Below are 20,776 nucleotides of genomic sequence, written 5' to 3'. Positions count from 1 at the left end.
AGGGCGGGGCATAACCTTTTCCTAGGGGGTCACAGCAACACTTGTAATAACAACACAAATAATTCATACACCATTCGAAAGCCCATCAAAAACTGAGTTTATTGACACGATTTAATAGTCAGTATGACCACCATTAGCCCTTCGAACAGCATTCAAACGAGGTGGATAAGAACACAACAAATCTTCAAACAGTTCCGTTCGATTTTCCAGATTTTTCAACACAGTTTCCAAATTCATTCTCAAAGTTTCAACCGAATATCGATTTTGACCTTGCTCCTGAATCATCAGAGCTTCCACTTCATCCTTAATTATGGCCCCAATGTTCTCTGCCGGATTGAGATCTGGCGAATTGAGATCTGGCTCCAGCATCGCGAGCCTCTCGAAAGGCAATGCATTTTATTCTGTCAATGATCCTTTGTTCTTCCGAATCGAATTTTCCAGCCATTCTTAAAGCAAATTTAACATTTAATAGCTCATTCAATTCAGTTTTTTATGGGCTTTAAAATGAGGTGTCGCGGAAGTTGTAAACTGCTGTCGATCTTGCTGTGACCCCTAGGAAAAGGTTATGCCCCGCCCTGTATATATATATATATATATATATATATATATATATATATATATATATATATATATATATATATTCATTCCTATCTCTTATCTATAAAATACACCGAGGCCTTTTAGAGCTCCCGTGACCAAGTAAGACTTTATTGAACAGGCCACATCCAAAACAGGTTCTTGTGTCTTGGTGGAGGACAGTCTTGCAAGCAGCCTGTTTTATCTGTTGAGGCTGGGTCCTGCGGGGAGCCCTTTTGTCTTTGGTGGTGCCATGGGTGTTGCCAAAGCAGAAATGGCAGGAAGATCGTTCATGCTCGTCTATCTGCTCTTGGTACACTCCATGCTTTCTAGTCCACAACAAGAATCTCTTGTCACTTAACATGTTGATTGTTGTGTTCCAGAGCAAAGAGAGTTGCATACTGTAAAGAATCTTTTCAAACACATACAAGCCAGTAGATGTAAGTACGACCAAGGATGAATCTTTGTCTTTCTTACCGCACTCCGTATCAGCACGATCAAGGAGCAGCCCTCAGACTCCCAAGTGAGATGGTTGGAATGAAAAGGCAATTTAGAGAAGGCCCTGGTTCACACCCATTACCACACAATCTGGCTTCAGTGCTGTTGATTTTATGTGATATCCAAATCCATTATGTCTCAGCATTTTGTGCAAAGAAGGTCACTATGACTTGCTCAATATGTCATGGTTAAAAATCTGGCTTACCAATTCACCCTTAGAATGCCAGGGAGGAAAATTAAATATTCCACAATTGTTGACTGATTCCATGAGGATTGTCTAATTTTTAAGTCTTGTGGTTGCATTTTGTATTGTTGCACCTGAGCTGGGGCTCATGAAGTGAAAATTGTTGCAAGAGTCAGAATTGTCATCAGGAGGAGAATCACATTCAGAGACTTGGTTGCTGGAGCATAATAAAAATAAAGACATAAAAGCATTATTAGCAATCTTTCTAGACTGAACTTAGGGAGTCAGCCTGACGTCCACCCCAGGATGGTGCTTTCTGATCTGGCTAAGTGGGTCTCCACATTGACAGCAGTTGAATGTGTGAAATGGCTTTGTTTCTGCTGCATCTGTTAACTGCAGATACTTGCAATAGAATGGAGTACTGGCTGCGTGTGAAAAATAAGCATTGCTATTTACTACCTATATACCTTACATACACCTCACACATTCAGTCCTTAAAGGCTGAAAGAAACAAGAGATTCCCTAAATCAGGGAGGCGCATGGGTCATTTTTTGTCTCCAGACTGGCTTTCCATAAATGGAATGGACGTCCTTTACATTACCAGCCCAGACACTTAAGGATCTTCCTAAAAGAATTTCCTTGTTAACCAGAAAGAGCACGATGGGCTTACCGGCTCTTGAGCACTGGGAGGAGGATTCCAGGATCCCTTCTAAAGAGTCCAGGAACGGCCGCCCCAGCCAGGACTTGAATGTTCTTCTCTCGCCCACTGGCACAATTTTAACTGTGGAATCCTTGAAGATTAAATCCTGCTTTTGGAAGTCTGATGAACTGAACATTTTAAATCCATTCTGGTTGTTGTCATCGCCAAAGAAATCCTGAAAGTTAAGCAAGCATTTTTCTAACAGACACTTGTGATCCCTTAGGAAGCCTCTGCCTGGGGTCGTGCTCTGCCAGGAGCTGCTGGTGACCCTCTGCCCTTCGGAGTAAAGGGAGTAGCCAGGCTCGCCTAGAGTACAGGCCTTGCCCCGCAGCAGATCCCAGGCAGCTCCTGTCCTCGGAGAGCACAAGCGTCCAAGCATGCAAAACCCTAAACCGGGCTGAGAAAATGCAGTACCCACATTGCATGCTCTGCCCATACAGCAGTCTGTATCTGCTGCTGCTGCTGCTGTGGTATGCGGGGAAAGAAATCTCCATTAACAACATGGCCACCCAACACCTTGGATAAAGAGCAGCCTCTGGAGGTATAGGGAGGAGAGGCAGCAGGTCTGTCTACTAGTTCCTTTTAGACTGTGGTTGCCCTCTGTCCCTGGAGCTGGCAGCCAAGCCTTCTCAGGGATGTGGCTGGCCTTCTGGAACAGTTGAACTGCATCCTTCATGTTCCTGCACTTCCCCATATAAATGCGTGTATCAAAAGCGCAGAATCCTTTATTGCAGCCCTTGTCCAAGGAGTATACCTATGTGGCCCATGTTATGGACTTTGGTTCAAGAAACATATTTTTTACATAATGGGTGAGGAAGGGAATTGTTCTTCTTTTGCTCACTTTTAAGTTTTTGTTCTAATTTTCCATCAGAATAAGTCGCCTGTGGCTTAAGTTCATTCTTCCATATCCTTCACTATTATTGCAAGTGCATATCTAGCTTAGCATTTCTCGAGGGCCTCAAGGCAACAACTTACACAGGGATTTTCCTTTATTCCTACAAGAGCAATCTTGGTAGGCAGGTTGAGCTGCCAGAGGGTTCTGGTGGTCCCAGAGTGCCCTTGAACGGGGTCTTCCAGCCCCATAATCACAACACATCGGTGGTGTTCCATACGGCACAGCAAAGAATAAGTTCTGATTTCCCCTCTTAAGTCTTCTGAAACACCCACCCACTTCCATTGATCTCTTCTTCTAGGGCTTAATTCAAATCCCTTTAATGCTTTTTACTCTTCTTTACAGCTTTCTATCTATTTCCTGCATCTCGGGATGACTTCTAGACAAACATTCTAGAGGGAATTGAACGGTTCAGAATAGAGGAACTATTCTGCCTGATCATTTGCAAATGACATCACCACAGCTACCGTTCAGATTGCCTATTATGTAATTGACTCTCTGGGTTTACTCAGCGTGCTTAACTGGGTCTGCTAAGGTTGTGGTGGCTGCATTCACAGAGTAAGCGTAGCTAGGTTGTTCCAGTGTTTGTTTCCTTGTTTTCTTGGCATATTGTAGAAATCCAACCTATTTAGTTAGCTTTTGTCTCCTGCAGTATGTCTTCTATAAACTAGAGCAGAAAAACAATAATAACTACAAGCTAGTGGTGAAGTCCCTCATCTGGTATTCCCAGCCTGGTTTAGTGACGGTAGACTTGCCCAACCAGACTGGAACCCTCCGTCAAAGTAAAGGAGAAAAGCAAATGGCCCCATCATGGCGATGAGTAACCAAGGCAGCAGGCTTCCTCCCACTTCTCAGGTTAAGCCTACCTGAGCCTTATCCAGAAGTCCATACACAACCAGGGCATTGGTGTCTGGGTGGACCATAACAGCACGAGGAGGCACTTGGCCCCAATGACAACCAGCAAACTGGTCAACTTCAGCACGGGCACCGTTTGGGCATAAGAGCTGGAAATCACCAGACCGAAGCCTTGAGGCCCAGGCATCGCTATTGTGCCCTGAAAGAAGGAAAGAGGCTGAAGCATTTCAGATATGACAATCGACACAGCCGTATGACGAAAGAGCTCACTTACCATCGGTGTTTTCAAAGATTGAACTATGCTTGACAAAAGCCACATCACCATGACCCTCTGCTAAGCATCTGCAAAGAGATCATTAATCCCGTTAGTCACTTGGCCGCAGGGGTGCAAGCTAGGCCTCCCGCCCCTCGCCGCCAAGAGCAAGCAGGGGCCCCAAGAGCAGCCCAGGTACCCTGCTTCTCTCCTTTCTGCAAAATAATGCTTCCCTTTATTCCAAGGAAGAGGAGAAGCTGGCTCTTTCCTCTCTCCCAACCACAGTGCCTTGTGATAGCTGGGAGGGAGGGGGAGGTAGCCACAGTACAAGAAGCATTAAAAATAGGTAACATGTACTCCGTATTTTTGACATCTAAATGTAGATAAAACTCAGCGCTTCTCCATTTTGGTACTTTCCATGCTGAAATACCACTTGATCAGACAGAAAGTTGTGACTTGGTCCAGAGGGCAAGGAGTGAAACTTGCTCCTTCCTAAAACTGGAAGTGAAGCCACCTGTCTCTCGTTACCTGAAGGCTCCTGTGTAGCCATAATACGTCTCCTGGCTGCTGGCATTGCACCTGAAATTCCCCTGGCTGTCCCCAACGCAGAGCTCGCAGAGGTTGGCCGGGTAGCCCTCCTTCTCGGCCGTCGGAACGCAGCTGGCGGAGAAGAAGCTGCTCACCGCTGAAAGAAGAAGAGAAGAGCCAGGGAGAGTCAGTGAGGGTGACACTAGGAGGAACCTGGCTCAGCGGTTGACGATTGGCCCACAATCTCCACTGGAGGTTGCTTCTCAAGCTCCCACGACTCTTTTTCTGAAGTCAACTTTTCTAACACATCTTTTGGACTCCCCTCCTGCCAGTTTGTGGTTATGCCGCTGTCTTCTGGGTTTTTGTTCAGTATTTAAAATATTGCCTTCTAGAACCTTAATATATTCAAACGTTTCAATTGTGCCCCACTCTTTCCTTTCTGTCCTTAAGGCTGTACATATTCAGTTCCTCCCGACTCTCCTGATGCGTTTCGTCCCTCGGACCTTGTGCCATTTTTGTTGCCCGTCTCTGACTTGTCTGTATCTTCTTTCAAGTGGCGTCGCCATAACTGGGCACTGGGTTCAAAGGAGGTCTGATTGAAGCCCTCTGTAACGGGATTGGGGCCTCCTCCTCCTCCTCCCTGCTGGGGATCCCCTCTTGTGATGCATGCCAAAGTTTTGTTGCCTTCACAGATGCCTGGCCACACTCAGGTCACCCTCATCTGCTGTGCCAACCCCTTCTTCTGTGGTTCTGTCTAACACAGATCCTCAGCACCATATTCTGCCAGGAGATTCTTTTTCACCAACTGCAGGAACTTAGAAACATTGAATTGCAGTTTCCACATTTTTTAACAATTTTCCAGAAATGCCAAATTATGTTATATATGCTATGAATATTGCAGGAACATCAACTCTAGTATACACCTTTGTATCTTCAGCAAAACACCAGCAGATGAAGGTGACCCAGGAATCCTTCTGTTATAACCCTCGGAAGGACATGTAACCGAACAGGACCTGGGGCTGAGCCATCTGTGACGGGTCTCTGTTCAGACAGTGGCCCATTAACAACCACAACAACCCTGGCATCTGTCCCTTAGCCGGCTTCCTACCCACTGAACCCCGTGGGTTAAGGTCTTGCTTGTATGACTTTCTTATCAGCTCATCAAATGGAACCAGATCAAACGCTTCGGCATCCACAGTACCATCTTCATCCACAACATTTGTGGCATAGTAAAAAAAATATAAGGCAGGTTGGTTTGACCTAATCTGCCCCTTTCCTCTCTCTCAGTAAAGCTCTGAGTTTGCTTTGGGCCCATCGAGCTGAGAGATTTTAAATACAATACAATAGCGGAGTTGGAAGGGACCTTGGAGGTCTTCTAGTCCAACCCCTTGCCTAGGCAGGAAACCCTATACCATTTCAGACAAACGGCTATCAAACATCTTCTTAAAGATTTCCAGTGTTGGAGCATTCACAACTTCTGGAGGCAACTTCTGTTCCACTGATTAATTGTTCTAACTGTCAGGAAATTTCTCCTCACTTCTAAGTTGCTTCTCTCCTTCATTAGTTTCCACCCATTGCTTCTTGTTCTACCCTCAGGTGCCTTGGAGAATAGTTTGACTCCCTCTTCTTTGTGGCAATCCCTGAGATATTGGAACTCTGCTATCATGTCTCCCCTAGTCCTTCTCATTAAACTACCCAGTTCCTGCAACCGTTCTTCATATGTTTTAGCCTCCAGTCCCCTAATCCTCTTGGTTGCTCTTCTCTGCACTCTTTCTAAAGTCTCCACATCTTTTCTACATCGTGGTGACCAAAACTGAATGTCGTATTCCAAGTGTGGCCTTTCCAAGCGCTTATAAAGTGGTATTAACCCTTCACGTGATCTTGATTCTCTCCCTCTGTTGATGCAGCCTAGAACTGTGTTGGCTTTTTTGGCAGCTGCTGCCCACGGCTGGCTCCCATTTAAATGGTTGTCCACTAGGACTCCAAGATCCCCCTCACCGTTACTACTGTTGAGCAAGGTACCACCTATACTGTACGGTATCACCTTACTCTTTAAATGTTCCTTAATCTTTTTTTTTCCAGGAGTGATTCCACTAACTTCAGTGCAGATAGTTCTCGACTTGCAACTATTTAGTGACTGTTGGAAGTTACAATGGCGCTGAAAAAAGTGACTTGATTTTATTTATTTATTTATTTATTTAAATTCCTGTGCCACCCATCTCCCCCTACAAGGTGACTCAGGGCAGCTTACAAATTATAACAACAACTGGAAAAGAATTAAAAGATTTTTTAAAAATTGAAATATTATTAAAAGCTGCGCTAAAACCACACCTACAAAAGAGCCAAGGATGGGATGGGATGGGGATGAGGTCTTCTTACCCCATCACCCACCTCCAGCGGTAAGCGGCCCCCTCAGGACCCCAGGCCAACTGATAAAGCCGGGTTTTGAGACCCTCCCGGGACTGCCCAGAGAGGGGCAGTTCCCACATGCAGGGGATGCGGAATGCAGTGTGGCCTGCACAGTCCTGGGAGCTCCTAGGGCTGTTGGTGTGTGAGCTGCATCGGTTGCCAGTTTGCTTCCGGATCCAATTCAAATTGTTGGTTGTTACCTTTAAAGCCCTACATGGCATATGGATCCAGGGTATCTGAGAAGCTGTCTCCTCCCAATGGGACCGGTTCTTCCCACTTGTGCCAGCGGAAGAGGCTGTGACGGATCCCAACTGCTAAGGTATTGAAGCAGAGGCAGGATCAAGGAGAAGAGCCTCTTCTGCTGTGGCAGAGCGTCCCCGTGAGATGACTAGGCATGAACAACCATATGCAAAGCCTCAGGATCCGGGTAAGAGCACAACCGGTGGAAAATGCGAAGTTCTACAAAGGGCCTCCCAGCCACGACTACCACCTCCTCTTTCAGCAGGAGCCGTGAGTCCAGGTTGCACACCAGATCTGTCTGGGGTCGTGTAACCCAACCCAGAATTAATGATGATAAACCACAAGATCCAGAGGTCCTGTCACCTTCTAAAGCGTTTCCATGACTATTGCCAAGTTGACATAGAAAAGAGAGAAAAGGGAGGAGAATGCCATGCATACCTTTGGGCAGAGACAGGTCTCATATTTCTACCAGTTCACAGCCTGCCGCAGCACCTTGTTGATGGATATGATTTATGACACAGATGGGAGGGGATACAGGGGTAAAGGTCAGATGCCATTAAGTGAAAATCAGTTTCGGCTCTGCAGAACATGCCAAAATGTTGATCCTAATAAATGAATGGATTTCTTCTGAACTTTGTCTCGAGGCTCGTAAATTAATTAGGTCATCTTTTCGAAACTTCACAGAGAGCTGAAACTGACTTTTAAAATCTATCAAGATTTCCGGGTTTCCTGGATCCCGAGCTCTCCAAGCACTCCCCTAATATTTGGGGTGCTTGGAGGGAAAATCAGGCAACCATGGCTGAAGAGAGAGTCGGATTGCAGCTGGAGGTGTGCGGCTAGCTCCAGACAGCCAAGCTGCGATGCCTTTCCCAGCAGCAGAAGCAAGAAAGGATTAGTATTGGTGGAAATTAACCCCTAAGGCAGCTGAAGTTGAGTTCCCTTACCCTACTTCCCAAGCGAGCTGGCAAGGGTGGACTGGAGGTGGCACTGAGCACAAGCCAGGCTCCCAAAGCCCCAGATGGAATCCCTGGGAAGTGCAACAGCACAACAGAAGGAGGATTTTGATCAGACCACCCTTCATGATGAGGGGCCACCATGCCGTCCAAAAGAGAGGGGAGGGACATCTGATCCTGTTGAGGGGAGGAGACCCAGACTGGAGCACAGCCCCACTCCTCCACCCAATAGAAGGAGAAGGAGCCCAAAACTGCAACCAGTGCCTCTCCCACGCAGCAGCAGGCTTGTTTTTGTTTCACACAGGTCCCTTTCAGGAAGTGAGGGGAGCCGGATGTCAACTTGTAAAGTGTTTCCATGACTATTACTAAGTTGACATAGAAAAGAGAGAAAAGGGAGGAGAATGCCATGCATACCTTTAGCCGGAGTCAGGTCTCATATTTCTACATGTTCATAGCCTGCCACAGCACCTTGTTGGTGGATGTGATTTATGACACAGATGGGAGGGGATAAAGGGGTAAAGTTCAGATGCCATTAAGCGGGAATCAGTTTCATCTGGTACATCTGCTATGAACCAGAGAAGATTTCTCTTTCTTTTGCTTTTACTAATGTGTCTCACACAGAGACTAGTTGCCTCCAAGATGCTTTTAAATAGATAGTGTGTTTTCTGAATTAGTGTTTGTTTTATACCCTTCTTCGCATTAACGGCAACTCCACCCTCACCGTCCCTTTCTACCCTGCCTTTTCTTTATAGTATGTAACCTGGCATATTTATATCCCTACCAATAGAATCCCCAAACCGTCTCTTTGTAATTGCAACAAGACCCAGGTTATCCCTGGACATCAGTTAGTTCAAAAAGTTTGTTGCCTAAGTTTGGACTGTGCTTTTGTCACTTGTTCCCAATCTGAAAGGCATCATTTTGTCAGGTTTGTCTCGGTTCTTGTGAGCCTTTGCTTAAGCCCAGTCAGTGATGGGCTCCAGTCTTCAGTCTCTCTCTGTCTCTGTCTCTGTTTCTCTCTCTCTCTCTCTCTCTCACACACACACACACACACACACACACTTTTACCTTTGAGAAGGTTGCATTCCTGGGGCTGAATGAACCCCTTTCGCAACAGCAGGCCGATGGGTATGTTCCAGCCGGCCATCCGCCCGTAGCCAGTGTGGCAGGACTTTTTCTGCTGTAGATCATGGATGGTGAAGACATCAGATGTTGCTCGCTTCACCACTGCCACCGCATAGTAGGTGCTCACAGTATCTCCATCTGCACGTAGGGAGGAGAAGGGGAGAGCACAGCAAGCCTCGAGACATCCAGTTCTACAGCTCAGACTCCAAGGCTTCAGAGGGTGCCCTAACACCACTCTTTGGGTGTGTTTTCCCTCTGGACATATCAGAAGGCGCCAAGCTCAGTAAAAGAATATAGTGCCGCCACCACCACCACCACCACCAGCACTTGTGCATGGGGAACATGTGATGAGGGATGAACCACTCCTTGTCACCTTGGTCAAATTTGGTGGAGTCTGGAAGACACAGTAAACTGGGCTATGTTCAGCCTAAGGCCATTGGAAGAGCTATCTCAGGGAAAAGATTTATCCTCTGCAGCTCTTGAGGAGAAACCAGAAGGAGCTTTCAGAGAGAGAGAGAGATGGAAACACTCATTCTCATTTTTTTTTCTCATTTTTTATTAGCATTTATAGGCCGCCCTTTTCCCTGAGGGGACTCAGGGCGGCTTACAACACAAAAGAGAGAAGAGTGATACTAAGCAGTAGAACAGCCTGTCTCCTGACACGAGAGGTTTTCAAGCCACCGTTGAATTTGTCCTGGGGAGGATTCCTGCCCTGGGCACTAGAACCCGGTCAAGGTCCCTGCCAACTCTGTCCTTCTGCGATTCTACTTGAAGGCTATTAAGCTGACCTCCCATCAAGACGAGGGCTGTGCTGCCCTGATGGAACTGGGTTCAGTTTTTGTCCTGTCAGGGACCGGGTTCCCCCTGCATCAGCAGCAGATACATCCCTTTGGAGTTTTTCATTTTTCGTAGCTCTAGTGGACCGACATGTTTTAGGTTAGGCCAATGAGCTGGCACATCCCACAACATTTCAGAACGGAGCAACTTGGGCACACTGATCAATGTACTGGTATTTCCCTGTTTCAAGGCTAACTTGGAATATGCAGCAAGTAAGAGCTGTTGCGGGGAACATAAATTAGAAAGCGTTTTATGGGTTTTAAAACAGCAGTACAGTAACCACAGGTGACCCTGAAAATGAAACAGCTGGAACTTAGGTCCTTCTTTGTGAAGTTGTGGGAGAGTCCCCTAAACCAGCCTTATCTACTCAGATAACATCCATATGTCACTATCCATAACCCTTGAAATGGGGTAGTTGCGTCATCTTCTCATTACACCTCAGTTGCATGTTCACAGGACTAATGTACTGAAACGTCTAACTGGTTCAGAACATCCATGCTGGAGGCCACGGGCTCTTTGCGCATCTCTTCTAGCGGCAATGGACAGCCAGTTACGGATGGCTTCTCTCTTTGGATACCAAGTGAAAATCAGACTCTGCATCTGCTTACATCTACTGGAAAGGAAACTTATCCTCAATTCAAAATGATTCTTCAATATTAAACCTAAATCATTTCCTGTATTCCAATATTTTTGGGTAATTGCACCCTCCCTGAGATTTGTTAATGCAGGCTAATTACAAAAAGAGAGAGAGAGGGAGAGAGGAGAAGGAGCATGCAAAAGAACCGGCATAATAGTGTGCCCTCTATTACCTTCTAGAAGGAAGCATAAAAGCCATCTTCTTTCTGCCATTTTTCCTTTGTGAGATCAAAGGGGCAGCACAAGCTGCAGCCCGAAGGGGAGAGTGAGAGAGGACGCAGTATCAATGGGGCTGGCCTCAGCCAGAGAACACTGTAGGGTCTCTTCAGAAAGACGGGGGGGGGGGGGGGAGCGAAGCAAGAGGCAGCAAGAGGCTCGGTGGGACGCCTGAAAGGTCCTAAGAGAATCGCTTCTCTCCAAGACTTTCTGCAACATTTCCACTTCCCTGTGGGTGCTGAGTCTACAAACAGCTGCACAACGGCCGGGACACAAAGCTCCTGTGTGTTCTCCTTACCTGCGTAGTGTTCTGCAGCAGCAGGCACCAGGCCATACGTCTTCCCGGCTACGTAAACATCCTTTCCAGCCAGAACCACAGCATCAACGTCTCTTTTCTGAAAGGGAGTCAAAAGGGGTCGGAATGTTCCCCTCCAAGGCTCGGCTGCCTCCTGAAGGCCCCTTCTCCCCCCAGGCGGCCCATTCAACCCAGCCACTGTGGCCGGCCGGCCGGCCTGCCTTAGTGCCAGTGAGGGCCAGGAAAAAAGTTCTTGGCAGTCAGCCCCGCCAGGCAGTCTAGACAAGAAACACAAAGAAGAAAGTCCTGAGGGTTCTTTGGCTTCCTCCTGCCTCCCAGGGTCCCTCCCACGTGCCATTGCAGGTGCCAAGGGACTACCAGACTGAGCCTCTCAGTAGGGAGGCAGGAGATGAGGCCGGCAGCCGCTCTGGCCCCAAGGAAAAGAAGCCCAGGGAAGCCCGAAGGGCCTACCCAGCCAAGCTTCTCCAGTTCCCCAGCCAGCCTTGCCCTCCGAAGAGATTATTAAGCTTTCTCAGGGGTGGAAGAGGGCAAGGAGTCCTCCCAGCAGCGAACCTGGAAAGGCCGTTGATCCTTTCATGGCAACGTCACTCCGCACAGCCATCCTTCCCATGCCGGTCTTTGGAGGGAGGCCAGACCAAGAAGCAGGCATGGCAGGATAATAATGTTTTCAGCAAGGCTGTTTACCGATGCAGGGTAGAATAACCATCTTGAAAGTCTGCCAGACTTTCTTGCTTGTCCATTTTAACCCCAGCCACATCAAGATGGGGTTGTTTTGCGTTTCTTTCTTGTGCTTCCCTCCTTCTCAAGGACAACGCTCTCTTCTGAAAGTCCCCCCTACTAAAAACTAATTTTTGTGGGGGCCGTCTCAGGGCCAACGCTACATGCCTTCAAATCCCAGAATTTCCTCCCATGGAAGTGGCTCACATCTCTTTTTGGATGGCTGAGTGCGCCATCCTTGCACTGAGAAGGCACATTTCCAAGGCTTATACATGTCCAGGAGCACACCTGCCCTCAAGAGAAAGCACAGGCAGACAGACACACACACACACACATGGGGGGGGAGGTGTCCTTGCACCACCATCCACTGAGTATCCGTTGCACCTGCTCTCCGGAATCCCCCCCCCAAAGTGAGGCTGCCCCCCCCCCAACCTTCTGCAAGAGCCTGAAGACCTTCTGCTCTGCCAGTTGGCTTGAGGCTGCAGTGGGGATGGGGGCTTCACGTTTGAAGTGGCTTACAGAATAATATCAGATCCCACTTCCTCCCCCCCCCCCCCCACGATCTTTTAGCTACCATATTTTGGATTGCTATAGTTTTGCAGCATTCTATTTATACACTTTTATTTTTAATATTGTTAAGCCCCCCAGAGGTACTCTGTGGTGAGATGGGTGGCTAATAAATTTGGTAAATAAATAAAATAAATAACTCTCACCTGAATGCGTTCCATGCATTGCTCTGGACTCTGGGCTGAAACACATTGGATTTCTGGCTTCAGATTCTGGCTCTTAAAAGCGGCAGCCATCTTGCTGCATTTCCAGATTTCCTCGGTGGACAAGATGCACCAGCGCAGGAACTCTGGCAGCCCTGCATCAGAAGAGGAAGAGCCCCACGATGAGGGCTTCTTTCAGTGCAGAAACAACTGGTTGCATCAGTTTTCCAAGCCAACAGAGACAAATCCGGAGTTCTATCCCTAGACAAGTCTGGTCTAACATTTTATTTATTTATTTACCTACTCGGTTTATATAACTACCCTTCTCACATTTGTGACTTAGGACACCTTCCAAATAATTCATAAGCAGGACCAAAAAAACCCACTAACAGCTGTACGAACAGTAGAAATGTTAAAAACAATTAAACAGTTGAAGGCTCTACAGGGCAGGGACCAGGACCCCACAGTAACTAAGAAAGCCAGGTCATTGCTTGTACCCCCAAGAATGCTGATAACATCAAAACAGACTCAGGGCAGCCGGAAAAGACAACTTGGAGACCATTATGGGAAACTCCCTAGAAAAGACCTTAAAATATTCTCTTAGTAAATAAGAGACAAACTTCCCTTTCAGGGCCTTTATGGCTTCCCTCCAGAAGTTGTGGGTTCTCCATCACTGGCGGTTTTCAAGAAGGGACTGGACAGCCATTCGTCTGAAATAGTACAGGGTCTCCTGCTTAAGCAAGGGGTTGGACTAGAAGACCTCCAAGGTTCCTTCCAACTTTGTTATTCTCTATTCAAGTACAGTAGTTGCATTTTTCGTTGCCCCACACTGCCAACCCTTGTTGCCTCTTTCCCTTCCACCTCTCCTCGGGACAGCAGAACCAAGAAGACATTTTTAGTTGCAAGACATACTTTTAGGATCGCAATCCAAGCCTCGCATGGCATGCAGGTATTCATCTCCCAACCATTCCTGGTAGGTCTGTTCCATAATGGGAACCAGCTTTGCAGTAGAGTCTTTAAAGAGAAGATTTTTCCCTCCATAGGCTGTTGAGTCAAACATCTGGAAGCTGGAGTTTCCACCATTAAACCTTTTCTGTAACACAGAGAGAAAAGCCCATCTGCCTTGGGAAAACCTCTGAATTCCCAAAGATAAAGCCGCGATGTGCTTCAGCTCTGCCACTCTTGGATAAGTTGAAAAGGGCCTGACCGAACATCAGCCAAATCCCAAAAGCTTTCCCTGTTCAGGCCAGCTCTAGCAGCCGCCATCTGTGGCTCCTCCGAGAGCCGGGCGGCAGGACTTCCCTTCCTCAGAGCTCAGCTGAAGAGCCAAAGCAGAGGCGATGCGCCCCTCTCCTTCTGGGAGCTGAGTGAGCCAAAGAATGGGAGGAAAAGCCAGGGGGCTGCAGTGATGCTGGTCTGGGACCATCGCAATCTGGGTTGAAGCCACACTCGGTCTGAAACTCCCTAGGTAACAGACACACTGACCCGTGTGGGGATACATTGGAGGGAAATCCCCATGGAAGCCACCTTGAGCTCTTGGCAAAAAGGTGGAATAAGAATCCAGCACAGAAATGCCTAAATAGAAGGTGCTTTATTTTGTATTTGTTTATCGCATTTAGAAACTGCCCATCTCCCTCGCAGAGGGAGCTACGTAACTTTAGAAGGATGGGCAATGTGTAGCCTCCAATCTCCCTCCCGACCACATTGTTGAATCGCTAGCAGCATAAGGTTTCATAACGTGTTATTTATTATTTATTTCCAAGCGTTTGAAAATGAATTTGCATGGCTTAACATTATACATAAGAACAACAACCCATTAAACAACTATAAATCAGGATACCCGTAAATCTCTGCCTGTCTACTTGAGCACCAATGTTCATACATACAAAGAAGACAAGACATTCATCTACAGAGCCTGGGAAGACTCACCTGTCCTTGATCCAGCACTTCAAAGACGAGGCTGCCTTCCACATCCTGCCTGGTGATCACGGCATGAGCCGGGACCCGTGACAGGTGACAGGTCCGCCACTCGCTGACTGCTGCTCGGCTCCCATCCCGGCAGAGCAGCTGGAAGTCCTCCAAGGTCCAGGAGGGCTGAGCTTGGCCTGAAAGGAGAGCATCCCCAGGACCAAAGGCTGAAGGGTTGGCCTTGCCCCTCCCCCACCCCACCCCACCTCCGGAGCCCAGAGCTGAGCTACAGGCTGGACATTTCGGAGGGGCTGCTGAAGCATCCTGGCAGAGGTGGGTCATCCCAAGCGGGCTGAACATAAATTAGGTTTATTTTAAAATGAGGTAGAAAGAGTAAGAAAAGTAAATATATACCATTTAAAAATGGCTCTTCCTTTTTTTAATTTATAGTTCTAGGAAGCATTTTATTCCTGACAAAATAGCAGAAGCTTTACATTCAATCTGGTTTCACACATAACTTGCTAAACCCAGGTTTACAAGCCATAATTCTTGTGTTCACATCCTGTAACTTGCTATACCACCTACCCAGAATTATCTAGAGGACACTGTATCTGTTTTGATACTTGTGCCCACCTAATCCACCCTGCAATTAGGGGAAGGTCCATGGAGATTCTCAGTCATCCAGATCACGGTTGTCCCAAAAGGTGCTTTTTCAAGAGGCAACTGGACTTTCTTGTTTTTTCTTTTGAAAAAGTTTTGCTTTTCATACAAGAAGCTTATTCTGCTCTGACTGGATGGTGGGGAGTGGAAAGATTTGTACTCCTTACAGACAGCGGGTCGTTTGCATCCTTTCAGAGCTGAAGAAGTTTCTTGGATGAGAAGTGAAACGTCTTCAAAGAAAAACAAGAAGGTCCAGTTGCCTCTTGAAAAAAGCAAATTTGGGATTGTGGTTAGGGATAAATTTCTGGGAAAGCCGATTGCCCTTGCCCCCCCTCCCCCACCAACTGGGAGAATAAGAGTGTGGCCTAGGCCTGCCCTGGCTGGACTCCTCTCGCTTCCCACCCAACCCAACACTTTGGACCTTCTGAACTGAGGAGGAGGATGGGAGACCTGCTCTGGCCACGTTCCTCTTGCCTATTGCAAACTCCTGACCACTTTCTCCCCTGGAGAAGGCCCAGAGGATTGGCCAGCCTTCTCTTGGCAGGGAAGACCTGACTGAGGACAGGAGTGTGGAATGCTGGAGTTTTTATTTAGGGCAACCTAAAAAGAAAACTTGGCCACAAGAAAACCTTGGACATTTTATGATTTATAATAGAGTTTTATAAACCTGGAGTGCTGCTACATAAAATTTCACAGCAAGAGAAGCTGATGAGTGGGACTTGCTGAAGAAGGCGACACTAAAAGCACAATTAGAAGACAATTTGAGTGAAAGGGAAAGTAAAATGTAGAAGAAGAAGCTGTACAAGGAGACGTGAAAGCAAAGCAAAGATGGATGTGGAGAGGGGAAAGGAGGAAGAGCAGCCAAGGGAGAGCCCGGCCCATACTAGGCTGATGATGTCAGGAACACAAAAAACTCGGACTAAGCTGCAGGAGGTGAGAGACACTTAAAACAACAACAAGAGGAATGGGGTGTAATAGAAATATGCTCAAAAGAAAAAGAATCAGAGTTGTCAGAGTTCAGTGAAGAAGGCGAAATGCTAACAGGTAACAAAGAAATTTGGTCAATTTGGTCTTTTCTGGACCAAAAGTGAGGGAGGGGGAAGAAGAGCAGGACAAGAGGGCAGCCCGACTCAGACCAAGGGATTCCTGCCCTTGTGGAACAGCTCACCCTCCATGGCTTCGGTCACCGTGGTGTGCTTGACAAAGGCAACGTCTCCTGGCCCATCCACCAGGCACCTGTGGGGAGCACCAGCAGGCGTTGGCCACAGACCCTCTGCGGGTCCCACTCAGAGGACCCCCGAGGGGCATCTTGGCCTGCGGCAGGACTCTGTGCCAGTATGACACCCCCGCTCCCCCGGGGCAATGGATCTCAGTGTGGCTCCCCCACCCCATTACCTGAAGGCACCCAGGTAGTCATAATATTCCTCTTTGGGGCTCAGCTCACACTTGCTCTGCCCAGCAGGGTCTCCTTTGCAGAGTTCGCAGAGGGATGCAGGATCCCCAACGGCAGTTGCTCCAGGGACACAGCTGGCCTTGAAATAGTCACTGACAGCTGGAAGGGGAAGAGGAGTAGGAGTACGGGGGGGGGGGTCTGCCTCTCCAGCTGTAACATCTCCTCCTCCTTCCTGCCTCCCTGCCTGCCCCAGGGAAAAGGACCACAAGGCATAAAGCCATTTTGGGGACCCAGCAGGCCTTACCTTTGGCGACCCGGCAACCCATCATGGGCATTCGACCACTATCAAGGAGGAGGCCCACTGGGATGTTCCAGCCGGCTGTTCTGTTGATACCTGTATGACAGGTCTTGGCCCCTCTCAGCCGGTTGATGGTCAGGTTGGAACTGGCCTTTACCACAGCCACTGTGTAGTAGGAAGTACCAACATCTAGAGAGGCAAAGAAGAAGCCACTTAGTCTGGGCTCACCAGGAGGAGTGCCGGCTGACGGCAAACCCCCAAACGCAGTGATATCTTTCTGCTCATAGCAGGGAGACAAACCACTCGGTCCTCCTTGGTCTGGTATATAATACACTTCTATCAGATACAGTAGAATGAAGTATCTTTTTTTAAGGAGGAGGGGGATTGGGAAAGAGGATAGGAAGGAAGGAATTTGTAGAGGAGCAACTGATGCCACAATGAGCCAACTGCTCTAAAATCCAAACAACTGCATCAAATTTCATTGCTCAATCAGAAGAGAACTTCAAAGGAGAACAAGAGGCCAATAAGGCATTTGTTAAGTACTTTACAGACAATAAAAACGGGTTAGCCATGCTTTGCACACTGTGTTCTGACAGAGCATTTTGCCTCAGCCCAAGCAGTGCGCCAGCAACGCTTGCTTCCTCTGCTGGGCCGATCTGGAAAAGTGTCTTTTCTTTCACCGCAGGTTGCTCAGGTGCAAAATAGGGTGATCATCAATTCTGCTAAATCCAGGAGATGAAGAACACTGATCCTGTGGCCCCTTCTTTGGTCCAAAGGAGAAGCTTTATGACAGCTATTTAATTGGCAGCTATTAAGTCTTGCCTGGAAATGGGCAGCTGCTGCAACCTCGTCCATTTACCTTGGCCATAGGCTTCGGCCACGACTGGTTTCAGACCGTGTTCCTTCCCAGCCTGGTAAAGGATGCCCCCGTCCACAGTGGCTATGTCAGCCAAATTCCTCTGCGTGCAAAAAGAGAAGTTCCTGGTTAGAAGAGAGGCAACTGCCTGTGTTCTTAGGACATGGCTGGCTGGCGTGACTAGGCCATTTGCCAAATGCTCTGCTCTGCTCCATGTAAAGGTTAGAAGACTTCCAAGACCCTCCCTCAGATGCTCACTTGAGGTCGGAGAAGAGCCCGGGAGGACCCTTCCATAAGCAATGGATTTCTCCCCCTACTCACAGGAGCTGCTCCTCTGTGCAACTCCTTGGCCCAAGGCACCACTAATCCTTTGTCCTTCATCATGCACTTCCTGCAGAATTTCTCTGCGCCATTTTGGAAACTGGCGTGAGGAACACAAACTGTCAGTTATGGCCTCCTTATTTTGGTTTGCAACAGATGCAAGTAATCTGTTTTTGTGAGATCCTTGGTGCTGTCTTAGCTCAGTTGTTGTCTTGCAGACGTTTCATTACCTAACTAGGTAACATCATCAGTGCTAGAAGAGAGGATGGCTTGGTCTCTGTTTATAGAGCAAGTGGCTTGCTCTATCAGTGTTGATGGGACTCTTCTCTTCCTTTGCAATCACAAAAAGGCAGACAGGGAAGCTTGGTAGCACTTAACATAGTTTGAAATGTAATGCTGTTCATTTATTTTTAGTTGGGTCAGATGAGAGGTTGATTTCAGCTTAATTAATTTGTATATATAACTTAGTATAGTATAAGGTTGCAGCTCTAAGCACAGTTACAGTGAGTTAATTCCAAATTAAAAAAAACAAAAGCCTGGGAAATGGACAAAGAGCCATCTAAGGTCTCAGGCTCCATTGGAGCTGTGTGGCTAATCAATTCAAAGAAATAAATAAATGTCCACCAGGAGAAGCAGCACTTTTTATGCTGTAGCCTACTCTATGTCCACCAATTGTGAAACCAACTATTGGAAAGCTTCTTTCCTTTGGGGGGCAAGAGATCACAACCAAAATGTCCCCCTAGGTCCAATGCACCGTTCATACTATCCTCCCTTCTCCTTGCAGACCTGGAAGCAAACAATTCATACTTACACTAATCATAGAGGTGCATCCGATTACTGAGCCACCATTGACGCAGGCCAGTTCAGGGAAGAGGTGTGCCCTGGAGAAGGCTTTGCTCATGTCACTACACTTGGCCAGCTCTTGGTCAGAGACTGCGCACCAGCGCAGCAGGCTCAACATGGCAGCAGCTGAAAAGAACACGTGCACCGACACGCACACGTGCAAAGAGTGGTTAAGAATTCCTGGCTCAAATAGCAGGCAGCCCAGAATCAAGTGCATTCATAAACTGGGTTTGCAAATGTGGGGGACCATCTTTCTTGTTGTTTCTACCCATCCGACCTAGTTAGGAAGGGCATCCTCCGGGTCTCGATGGCCAAAAAATGGCAGTTGGCAGGGCCTCGAGGAAGTTCTGCTTCTGGAGATCAGGATGGCCTGACCCTGCTGGCCTTCCCTACGGCCCTGAAGACCAGATTCTGGCCTGCGCTTGGAGCCCCAGGGTTACACAAGGACCCTCTTCTGAGTTATGCTAGTGGTCTGGGAGGATGCTGCTCAGCCAGTGTGTAGTTTAACTTTTGTAGTATGTATAATGGCTTTTAAAACCCTAACTGTGATTTTGTTTGCTGCTCTGAATCACTGGTTGAGATGGCCGGCCATACACATTGGGTAAATAAATTGAAAAATAACTTATCCAGAGATAACTGAATAGTTACCACAGGTAATAGATCTATGCTGGAAAAACCTACTGAAAGGCAGCATAACCATCCTTCTAGATTGCACGTTAGTCTTTCCCATTAGCCAACTTCTTCTATTTATTGATTTGATTTTGATTTGGGCGCTGCCCAGGTCCAAACTCTCTCCAAATGGCCGAAACTCAGTCTGGGAAGGCAGCAGAAACAGTGCCGTGAGCCTCCTCATAATTAGTTCAGGCCAGGCAAGGGTTTGCTTTTTTTTTTGGTTTAGTTATCTGGATTAAAACTTTTCTGGCTCCCATAATCACTGGAAGACCAGTCTAAGCAGAGGCAGAAGGGAGGGCTAACCATCTCAGTAAACAAGAAACCCCCTGGCTAAGATTGGCGACCAGAGGAAGAAGAAGATAAAACCAGCCAAACCCTTGCCGGCTCCTTTACTCTGAGTGGCCTAAAAGGCGGATTCCAGTGCCCATCGGCTGTGGCTGCCAGCGTGGGGGAGACCCAACTCTCCTCTTTCCACCAGAGGCACCTTCTCTGCAGGTCTGTCATTCTGGTCATTGTGCCCAAGGAAAGACACAGATTGCAATCCTTATCAGAGCTTTTGCTCTTTGGACAGGCTGCTGTCTCTTCCTCCTCCTCCCAGCTTTAGGTGGTTTCAGGCACGCTGTGAGGAACAAGCCCAGGTCGTGTTCGGAGCAGCCCTGGTGTTGGGAGAAGACGGTTTCCCACGAGGACTTGCAAATCCGGAAGGTGACAAGAGGCAGCAAAGCGGTTCTTATTAAACAAGCCCCCAACTTTGTCTCGGTCTGCATTTCTGTATTGTCCAGAAAGCAAAGGAAAGAAGTCTGTAGGTCCAGAAAAGTCCCGTACCTACCGGAATATTCTTTCTCAAACATGTCCCCCCCCCCCTCTTCTTCAAATGATGATAATGACTAGCAATTAATAATAATGCAAGAGCCGACAAAAATCCCACCCATACATATAAGAGCCACTAGTGCTGTTGCAAGCCAGAAGGGGAACATTTCTGCACATGATGAAAGTTAGACGGAAGGGGTTTCTCTAGAAACTGCACCAGAAGCACCTCCTGAATCCACCATGACTAAGGAAAACATCCCCCTACCTGTGGGGAAGCAAAGTAGAAGGGCGAAGAAGCCTGCTGGGTGCCTCATGGCGGAAGCCCTGCGTCTCCTCTCTCTCCAGCCAGCAAAGGGAGAGGACTCTGGCCCTT

The 20,776-nt window shown here is 47.7% G+C and overlaps 1 protein-coding gene across 1 annotated transcript; it reads right to left on the bottom strand.

Annotated features, from left to right (window-relative positions):
* Nucleotides 1-678: 678 nt before the first annotated feature.
* On the bottom strand, nucleotides 679-20,776 carry MELTF (melanotransferrin). The gene is made up of 16 exons (XM_032225285.1): nucleotides 20,669-20,776; nucleotides 18,890-19,047; nucleotides 17,761-17,860; nucleotides 16,908-17,090; nucleotides 16,606-16,762; nucleotides 16,379-16,446; nucleotides 14,572-14,747; nucleotides 13,555-13,735; nucleotides 12,646-12,797; nucleotides 11,198-11,294; nucleotides 9,154-9,348; nucleotides 4,487-4,643; nucleotides 3,980-4,047; nucleotides 3,717-3,904; nucleotides 1,929-2,133; nucleotides 679-1,475 (listed from the first exon to the last, which is right to left on the bottom strand). The coding sequence occupies exons 1-16, from the start codon at nucleotides 20,715-20,717 to the stop codon at nucleotides 1,405-1,407; spliced, it is 2,205 nt and encodes a 734-aa protein (XP_032081176.1). The 5' UTR covers nucleotides 20,718-20,776; the 3' UTR covers nucleotides 679-1,404.

The sequence above is a fragment of the Thamnophis elegans genome, chromosome 10 (genome assembly GCF_009769535.1).
Source record: "Thamnophis elegans isolate rThaEle1 chromosome 10, rThaEle1.pri, whole genome shotgun sequence".
Classification (NCBI taxonomy): domain Eukaryota; kingdom Metazoa; phylum Chordata; class Lepidosauria; order Squamata; family Colubridae; genus Thamnophis; species Thamnophis elegans.
Note: the sequence above shows the minus strand (reverse complement) of the source record. Positions and strands in the feature narration are given on the sequence as shown.